The sequence below is a fragment of the Rousettus aegyptiacus genome, unplaced genomic scaffold (genome assembly GCF_014176215.1).
Source record: "Rousettus aegyptiacus isolate mRouAeg1 unplaced genomic scaffold, mRouAeg1.p scaffold_m13_p_3, whole genome shotgun sequence".
In the NCBI taxonomy this organism is placed as follows: Eukaryota; Metazoa; Chordata; class Mammalia; order Chiroptera; family Pteropodidae; genus Rousettus; species Rousettus aegyptiacus.
The window spans coordinates 28,958,520-28,968,782 of NW_023416306.1; the positions used below are offsets into that span (position 1 = coordinate 28,958,520).

General features: G+C 38.9%; 1 protein-coding gene across 6 annotated transcripts in view; it reads right to left on the reverse strand.

The window, feature by feature from the left end:
• Positions 1–631: 631 nt before the first annotated feature.
• The window catches only part of ZCCHC7 (zinc finger CCHC-type containing 7), a 187,828-nt gene continuing 178,196 nt past the window's right edge, over positions 632–10,263 (reverse strand). For 5 of the 6 annotated variants that reach the window (XM_036217758.1, XM_036217759.1, XM_036217761.1 and 2 more), the window contains 3 exons: positions 8,282–8,377; positions 3,623–3,740; positions 632–1,894 (listed from right to left, as the gene is read on the reverse strand). In XM_036217758.1, the coding sequence (XP_036073651.1) occupies positions 1,449–1,894; positions 3,623–3,740; positions 8,282–8,377 (660 nt within the window). In that variant the 3' untranslated portion in view covers positions 632–1,448. The remainder of the gene's footprint in view (positions 1,895–3,622; positions 3,741–8,281; positions 8,378–10,263) is intronic. The other variant, XR_004949977.1, reaches the window with a different exon arrangement.

A 10,263-nucleotide genomic window follows, 5' to 3' on the forward strand; every position in this document is an offset into this window, starting at 1 on the left:
GCTAGAGAATGGCAATCCCATTTCTGCCCCTGAAGCAGATGCCCTCCCATTAGAAGGAATGTCAGTCATACCACATCAATAAGAAGCCACACTTGCCCCAGGTCCTACTGAGGGAATAATGCCTCTTATCTCAAGGCATACGACTCTATGAAGCCAGCTGGTACTTTCAGCAGGATGTTGAAAGACTGATCACTGACCTTAAGGTCAAAACAATCCCAGCTGATGTCAGGAAGCCAGGCACCAACACGCCATGAACCCTTACACTTAGCTGAAAGCTGGGCAGCCACAGGGAAGGTGTGGACTGAAGAATGTGGACCTACCATTTATATGAAAGTAGATTTGAGAGAAGAGATTCTCTTTTCCCCCAAAAGATAAGAGAGCTAATCCTACCAGACATATGGTAGTTTGTGTACTTCACAAAGAGTAAAGCACAAATTTAAGAATCCAAAACTATAAAACTGTCCTAGTTAACTGATTCCATCTCATTTCATCCTTTCACACTTGTGCTTGGGCAACAAGGGCATTTCACCCCAGTTTATGGAGATTTAATAACTTTAGTCACCTGTCCAGTCCAAGTATGCCCTTTGTCACCCACACTCTCCTTGATTTTTTTACATAACAGACACATTTATTTACTCTATTTCAGACACTTTATTTTTCTTATTCTAACATTAGGCTTTGATAAATACAAAAAGATTCACAAGTACAAAATTTTGGTATAGTTTTGTGGCAGTTAAAAAACCCATGAAAGCAAAACAATTTTTTAAATAATTCATCTCCACACAGTTGAGTGACAGTCTTCCTGAAGTGTGGCTGTAAAAATGGTAAAAAAAAGATTTGCAATTATGTTAAAATTTTTGATGACTCTTTTTCACTTGTTTCAAGAAAACCATCTTTTGACATTTACACTGGATGGAATCCTTACCTGTATTTTACCCCAATTCCCTGTCTCGTTAGGGCTTCTGAAGCAGGAAAAGCTGGATTTAGATTTATAGCTATTATTCTTTCCAATGTTAAAAAAAAAAAAAAAACATTGAAAAAGATCGATGAATGTTTCGTAGTTACGTTAATTTTTTTCTGCAAGGATTTAATTTACATATTCACACTGCAGATGAATTCCATTTGATGAGCTTTTAGGTTTTCAAAATATTTTTAAAAATTCTCTTGAAAAGGTTAATTCTTTCTATTCCTAGGATTCTGAGTATAAATGACAGACCGGAACAGGGGAAGTACAAGTTTATCCGTCTGTTTTCTTACCTACTAACCTCTTAGACACAGAGAACAGATCGCCAATGGTCTTTGTTCAACAGCTCTAGGTATGGCTGAGATTAAAAAACCAAAAACCAACAACACTCACTTTATTTACTCATATAGTTTATGAAAATATTGCCAGGATGTCGTAGGCATGAGGACCAGACAGATGCTGCAAAGACAAATCGGAAGCTGTCTCACAGTTTAGACTTTTTTTTCCTCTGCTTAATAAGGAATAGGTTATCATTGTAATCCTCGTCCAGGCAGCTCTCCTTTTTCCTATGCTTGCCCTGCTTGCCTCGCTTGCCCTCTTTGGGCATCTTATCTTCTCTTGGTTTGTGGTGATGTGAGTGCTGAAGGGACTTGTGAGGCCTCTGGAATTTGAAAGTGCCAGGAGTAGAGTGGATTTTGGGGCCCCTGGGAAAGTCCTCATCCTCGTCGTGACACCTGTTGAACTTCCTGTGCTTGTCACGCTCTCTGCTGCTCCTGCTCATGGTTCCTGTTTGGGTTTCTTGCTTTTCTTGAGGCAACCTGTTCTTCCATGAGGCCTGGCTCCTCTTCACATCATGGTGGGGCCTCTGATTTGCTGCTTCCATATGAGGCCTCTTGAACTGCCTTGGAAAATCTCCACTTTTCTGGAGTTCTGGAAAATATAAAAGTATTTCTGCATATTCTGCAGCTAGACAGTCCATGCAGAGCTTTCACAGGTCTGTAAATAACTTAGCAGAAAGGGAAGTCAGACATTTAAAGGCATTAATGATATGACATTCTAAAGAGCCCCTACTAAAGTAAAAATCACTCCCTAAAAATTGTATGGTGTGGCTCTACATTTCTGATTGCAAATGGTAACATCTAGAAGTCCAATGATATTTATTCTGTTTGGTACAATTTAACTAGATTAAACAATGCAGATAAGGACCCATGAGAGCGGTAATCTTCTTAGTATGTGAAGAAAAGTCATGTCTAATCAACTCAGGCCCATGATGACTAGGTGAAGCAAGATGCATAAAATATCCTTCTGATAGTCTCAAAAGACATTTCAATAACCCTCTGCAGATGAAGTCTGGCCACAGTACCTACAGGTGGGTGCCAGACTGGACAGATTATTTTTCTAGAGCAGAGATAGCTGGCTTGGAGAGCTGGTGTGCACATGTGCACAACCATGTGTATCTCAGAGGTTTCGGGGCCAGATCTGATGGTATATTTTGTCAGAACTTGGCACTCTTACTACAAAAGTCTGATGGCAGTGATTCTGGATAGGGTAGGTGGCAGACAAGGTTAAGGTGAAGGATGACAACTAATATGTCAATAGAAACTTCAAGGATTAAAGAAGTGCCCCCTACCTCAAATAAAATGAAGTACAAAGTAGTATATTTAGGGGATGAAAAAATGAATTCTAGAATATAGAGCAAAAATAAGTAAATCCTTAGAGCCTTCAGCATAAAATAAAAATTGCAATGGATCATAGCAAACCTCAAAGTGGATCTGTGCCACAGAGCTGCCAATATAACAGGTTTAAAAAAATAGTTTTTCTCTAATTATAAGACTTATAAACACTCATTACAGAACACTTGGAGAATACAGAAAAGTATAAAGAAAATAAAACAGAAGCATCCATAATCCTTTAATCCAGAGATGACATTTTGGTGCATTTCTTTTTAATCTTTTTAAAAAAGCCTGGAAAAGAATAACAAAAAGTCCAGAAGAGTCAACAACGTATAAGTCAACTTGAAAAACACATAACTATTTTGTCCTGAAAGCCAGAAAAATAATTTGGTAAACCATCTTGAAGTATATTGCAAGACAGAACAGAATTAGAGAAAACAGGCTTATATTATTAGATAATTTGGTATTAAGGACTTTATGTTAGCAACAGTAAATAAAGCAAGCACAGAGGGTGACTGTGGACCTGGAGTTCTGCTTGTTAATCATGGCCAATAAAAAAATGACTTCCCGGGAAGCTCCAGGAATTACCAGAAATCACCTAGCAGAGAAAGCCTTTCTTTCCATGAAAAATACTAGAGATAGACAAAGGAAAAGAATAATCACTAGTCAAATAGAAAAATCTCAAAGGAGCCTTTAAAAACTCTGTACATATATGGATAGAAGTACTTTCTGACCATTTTCTAAAATGGAATCATTATGTTAGAAAAATGTTTATTGTGAACAGATTAGAACACAAGATTTCTGAAGTGGGTACTTGATTTCCGGAGATCAAGAAAGTTCCAGTTTCTACGGTGATTATTAAAAACACTTTCTGTGCTGACCAATGACCCTAAAAGCAGGCAAAGACAGTGCAAAAAAAAAAAAATAAATAAATAAATTTAGGAACTACCGCAAAGGTGATCTAACAAGAAGTCTAATAACATACCTTTTACTTTCCGTTTAATTCTCTGTTCTCGCTCCCGAATTTCATATTTGTCATCATAGTAGTAGATGAATGGAGATGTTGGAAAGGTCTGGTTAAACATCCGCCTTTCTGCGCATTCCTGCAAATTGTATTTGAAATTAGGAAGCCACGAGGACACACTGTCCAGACAACCTTTTTACAAGATTATGGACCACTGCAATCGCAGATGAGCCCCACGTCATCGATACCCACGCTGCGGCTGCAGGATGTGGTCTTGCTGGGACTCTGGGAGGTTCGCCCAGTCCAACATCCAATCATGGTTACACGCTATTCCTTCAGACCTGGATTTTCTTCCCTTACTTCTTTACCTATGAAACCCTTATCTCTTTTCAATCTTCCCTGCCAAATCCGCCCTGAGTCAGAGTTAACAGCAATGTCTGGGAGGTGAGTGGGTCCCCACTGCACATGCTTCAAATCTCTGTTAGAGGGTTTATTTTATGTGGTCTTATGTTGTATTAGACCTTTGCTTGTCTGTCTCTCCAATGGTCTTCCATCAGGGCCTTCTCCTCTTTTCCCTTCATGTTTACACCCTGCATGTGGGTATACATTTTTAGCCCTCTGTTCTTTTTCCTTCACACAAGTGGTTTGTAAGCTATTTTAACTCAATTTTTACTGCTCACGAGGGCAGCTGATCCTTATGGTGGGAAGCAGGGTGGTGGTGGGTTGTATCTAGTTTGAAAATGCTCCTAGGTGATTCTGACACACCCCAAAGTTACCCTCCCTCCTTTTTGCTTCCTCACTCAAGAGGAGGTCACTCTGTTCTTCATCAGCCTTGGACAGCTCCCTACCCTCGTGGCTCTGGCCCTCCGTCAGTTGGCAGCTTCCACATACACATCGTTGGCCTGAACCACATCCCATATAGCAGGCTTTGTTTATCAGGATCTGTGACATACACCCATTCTGCATGTCTGAAACCAAATGCTATTTTCTTTGAAAGAGGTTTCCCTATGGAACTTTTCCATTTCTGTCTTTTGTGATCTGGCCTAAAATTTGTTTATAAGGGTTTATTTCTTAGGTAGGTAGTAAAGAAAACTTTGAATACCTCTTAGCAAGAAAGTATATGAAAGATCTGCATAAAGTTTATCTGATTTATCATAATTTTGGCATTATATACTTGATTTGTAATTCTAAGATACCTGACCAAGCTGGTACACACATACACTTAAGAACACCATTTACTGAGCTCAAAAATTTTTAAGTCATTCTAAATATACAATTAAGTACTGAAAATAAAGTAATGGAAATCTGTACCTACCATTCGGCTTTATCAAATCATTACATTTTACCTTAATTTACTTCAGTTTTCTTCTCTAAGAATTAAAGCATTATCAATATAACTGAAATCGTTTGAGTAATTCTTTTCCTTTCCAGAAGTTGCCATTGTCTTAAAGTTGGTGTCTCTCATCTTTACATGTTTTTGTACTCTTACTGCTAAGGAATATTCCAATAAGTAATAATGTAAGTTTGAAATGTTCAGACTTCATAAAAATGTTATTATTTTGTAAATATTTTGAGATGGCTTTAGGTTAGAATAGCTTCACAAAATAAGTGGAGTAGTGTTTTCTTAGATTATGTTTCTGAACAAAGGTTCAGCAAAACGACTATAAAACTATCTGGGTCTGGTGTATTTCACTGGGGATTATTCTGATTACTAATTCAATTTCTTTAGTGGTACTGGTTCATGTAGGTTTGTTCTTCAGTCATTTTGACTAATTTATATTTTCTAGAAAATTATTTAATCTGTATTATCAGATTTAACTTTGACCTTTATGCTTTTGGTTATGTTGATGCTACTAATTTTGCTTTCAATGATTTTGGTTCTTATCTTTATCATTTTCTTCTTTCAGCTGTCTTTGGATTTATTCTGTTGTTGACTTTCTGGATATTTTGCAGTTTGAAAGTTATAAGGCAAACCTATATGTTAACATAAAGAATTGTTCTTATACACTGCTATCCATGGTGGCTCCAAGTTCCCAGAAGAAAGGATATACATGAAAGACCTGGTTCTAAGATTCTGCTATGGTCTGGATGTTTGTGTCCCCCCCAAATTCTTATGTTGGAACCTGAACCCCTAATGGAGTCTTTAGGAAGTGATTAGGTCATGAGCGTGGAGCTCTGATCAAGAGGATTACTGCTCTTATAAAAGAGACTCCACAGAGCTCTCTGGATGCTTCTACCATGTGAGGACAGAGCAAGAAAGTGCCCTCTATGGCGAAGAGGGCCCTCGCCAGACACCAAATCTGTGGGCACCATGACCTTGGGCTTCCCAGACCCCAGAACTGTGAAAAATAAATTTCTCTTGTTTATAAGCCACCCAGTCTATGGTAGTTTGTTTAGAGCAGCCTGAATGGACTAAGACAGATTCTAACCATAAAATACCAAGAGCAAATTACAACTACAAAAGGTACTAGAGATCTTGACATACTGCCAGGGTCCCGCTCATCCTTTCGCATCCTCCTGGAGTGGTCTCTCTGTACGGCAACCATGGGTTCCTGCAGCAGTTTATTTCCTATGGAGCTGCCTGAGCTTGTTCCTGCCTCCCCAACTAGAGAGTGAGCACATTTAGGGAAGGGTGATGCCACATTCACTTCGCAATATCTTTCACATGAAGAAGTTATTCAATAACATCTATAGAGGTGAATTTCTGAAAGGGGAGGGGTCCTCGGACATCTTTAACTACCTGCATGGTCTCCTATTTGGATCTTGTATGGTCTAGACTGATGTGACAATACAGAGCTATACAGTATTGTAAATATTTTCCAAAGCTAAATGTAAATTATGTTTTGATTATCCACATCGCTGGTCCCCTCCATTAGCACAGACAATTGATAGTTGGCTATATAATTTATCTACTATTCTGGATTAGCCACACCACTGATCTTCTTCATTAGTGTGGATAATCTAGAGTTCTTCATCTATGGCAGCAATGAGGCTGCCAAATTTGCTTTATTGTAATTTAAAAATGATCTAACTCTAGATTTCAGGGATAAATTCCAAATGCTTTTAATATACTTCCTATCTACATTAACAGGAGTGACTAATAAGCTGTATGTGTTCAACTATAATTGTTTTTCTTTAACTGAACAAACATAAATGCTAAAATTATACCCCTCTTCTCTAAAGAGGCAAGCAAGCATAAACCGTACATCTATGTGATTTGCGTGGCAGTGACTGCTTATGTGAGTATGTTCCCTAAACAGTACTGGCTACATCTGAATTTTGGCAACAAGGAAGGATGTACAGAGAAGTAAAAGATCTCGAGACAATAGTTTTGTAAAAAAAGTATTCTCTAACTAGGTTTTCAATGTGAGTTCTATAGAAGTGAAGCAGGTACATGGTGGGGTCTCTCCATCTTTACCGCCACTTTATTGCCAAACGTCAGTGGCGAGAGATCTTTCTGTACAACTTCTTTGCTTTGGAGCTAAACAAACTGGAGCTCTGAGAGAAAAAGTGGGTTGTTCAAGTCACATGGTTAAATCAGTAGCAGAGCATAAAGTAGAAATGAGGATGAGAACTTCATCCTAGCTTTCTCCCCACTTTACTCCACAGTCTTGCTGCCACAGTATGGAAGATAAACTTGATCTGTTGATGGACTCTGTCCAGCACTTTTTTCTCAGCCTTTCTCTCTCACCACACTGTAGAGTTCCAGCCCTGAAGTCTACACGAGTGAAATGCCATGGTCAGAATTCAAGATGTGACCTGTGATTATCACCCCCTCTTACTGCTCACACCCCTATCCATTTCGAGGACTCTCTACCTGTAGTATGCTGTCTATCTCCTGTCATCAGATCTCATTGGTATTAGGTTATTTTGGTTTCTAGACTGTTACAAGTCTACCTGGAGACTGGGAATGCAGTTCTCTATAGGCATTCTCTACTGCTTGTGTTACTGCCTTTCTCCCTCTACCTTAGGATTCCCAGAATGTATGGGCTCCGAGTCTGTTCTTATTGCAGCCTATCTCTGGAGTGAGCTGCTGCTGTTTCACACTTAATGAGACAACTAGTTAGGAGCCTCAGTTCTACCTCACAGCAATAAGTTCCTTCTGCTTTGAGACCTCAGCATCTAGAGTACAAAGAGTTTGGCCCTTGCAGTTGGGGTTAGGGAAAATGCAAGCTGGATAGGAACTGTGGACATTTGTCGAAGAGGCCGGCTAGCTAATGATAGAGCACCTCTGTCTTTCTACTAGTGAGTGTCACAGTTTCTTGTGAGTGATGAAGATTTAACTGAACATGGTACTTCAGAAAACTGGAGATACTGCAGGACTATGTTGAAAATCTGAAGTCATGATTTGGCTGTTTCAAAGTAAGGGTAACATAAGCACTCATGTGAACCGCGACCATTCTGTTGATTACTATTTCTTGTCTGATTGACTTTATAAGCTGTATTTGTCTTAGCCTAACCTATTCACATATATTTAAAACCATTGGAAGAACATGATCTGACAGATCTGTGACTCTGGCAGGGATGGGAAAAATAAATCAGCTGAAAATATATTGCTACTTCAGGATGTTAGTTTATAAAAACGTAAGCATTCAGACGTATATTCTTTTTGAGTTGATCTTTTAGCAACCACTCCCTGAAAACCAGAGTGCTTTATGCCCAAATGCCACTTTGACTTACGTGTCCGTAATGGCCTTCTTGACCGCAATTGTAGCAATACGTTAAGGCTGATTGTCCAGAAGGGGTCTTCGGCTTTTTGGGTGGTCCAGGTTTGGTCTGTAATGTGAATATTTGTGAGGGTTTATTAAAGATTAAAAGAAAATCACAACTACATTTTAGGAATTCCTGGTGAGGTGATGAGGACCTAAACTACAAGAGTAATAAAGATAAGGAAACGGATCTGGGAAATACATTAGAAAATAAAACTGGTATCACTTGAATGCTAAAGAGATACGGCGAATGAGGGAAAGGAGAAGTCAGGATGCCTTCTAGGTTTGTAACTTGGGTGAACTGTGTGAGTAGTGGTGCCAACAACGAATTCAGCAAAGGTAGGAAAAGGAGACAATTTAGAGGGAAAGATAATGAAGTCTGTCTTGGATTTTGAGTGTCTAGGTGGAGATGTCCATCAGGCAGTTGTCTACCTATGATTAACGTTTAGGGAACATGTCTGAACTGAGGATGAGATCTGAAAGCGATCCACTGAATAATGGACGCTGAAATGACCGGAGTGAACAGGATTGCCCTGGCCAGTATGTAGGAGCAGCAGCGAGCTAAGGCAGGTACCCTGGGCATAACAGCAGTTAAGGGGCAGAGAAGAAAGGTTAAAGATTGCACAGCCACAGGAGAATGTCATTGTAGACCTTAGAGAACAGTTTCAAGAAGGATGAACTGATCTACAGAGTCAATTATAGTAGAGAGGCCTAGTGAAATTAGAACTGAGAAACACCTGTTAGATTTGGCAATTGTTCATGGATATCTTATTGTGAGAATTCTGGAACCACTGGAAAGGTGGACAGAGTACAGGGCAATGAGTGGAAGAGTGAAGAGATGCATACCAAGGTGGCACGACTATAGAGCAGAGCAAGGAAGTGATTACCCACGAAAGCCAGGACAGTGGTTACTTTCATTGAGAGAATAGAGCACAGAGGGTTTCGGGATAGATGCAATTTTCTATTTCCTGAACATAGTGGTGTTATATAACTTGAATGTGTTCCATAACTAATTTATTAAACTGTACACGTTTAATGTACTTTTCGTCACGTGTATTACAATTCGTAATAAGACATGTTAAAAAATGGAACAGAAGCTGTAGAAAAGGAGACAGTAGGTACATATGACGATTTTAAGAAGGGGCAGAATACGATGGGGCAGTACCTAGTAGGGGGATTTGGCAGAGTTTGTTATTAGAATGGGAGAGAACTGAACCGTGTGAAAGCTAGCAGAGATGGAGAAGTTGAAACCAGAGGAGAGAAAGGAGAAGATGGATTGAGCAAAACCCCTGAGGCATCAGGGGCTTTAAATAGAAGGAGAAAAACCTAATCCCCCTTCTCACCCTTTCCCCATTTTTGTTTATTATTGTTGTTTTGAGATCCAAAGGATAAGAATAAACTTGGGAAAGTTTCTTTTTAATGTTCTTTATTTGGATCCCATATATAACGAAAGTACTGGCCTACCAACTAATTTTGTTGTTGTTTAGTGTAGCAAACAGGTGGTTTGTGGAGGTTTTATTTTCTTGACATAGGAAAATAACTTACAGGTTACAGAAATCTTCAAACAACTTTACTTTTAGCTCCTATTTCCTAAAATGGAATACTAGAGGACGACAATAACCTGAAAGATCTTTTCTGCTGAAAATGACTACAAATACTCTACAAAATGGAATTTACAACCTCAGCTCTTATTGAGATATAATAAAAAAAACACAACTAACAAATGTCTTATATTCTCCAACAAATAAATGTGGTTCATGAATTAAGACTAGCTAAAAGTCATTAAGTGCAGTTTTAACAAGTATGCACATAAGCATGTACTCGTTACAGTGGTTTACAAATTAGATCAGACAGTAGGGCACCAGGAAGACAAAAAATTATTAAGCAGAAATGATTTTTCCATCTGAAAAGGTAACTATGTTATTTGATGTGACACAAAATCTAACCGTGAGC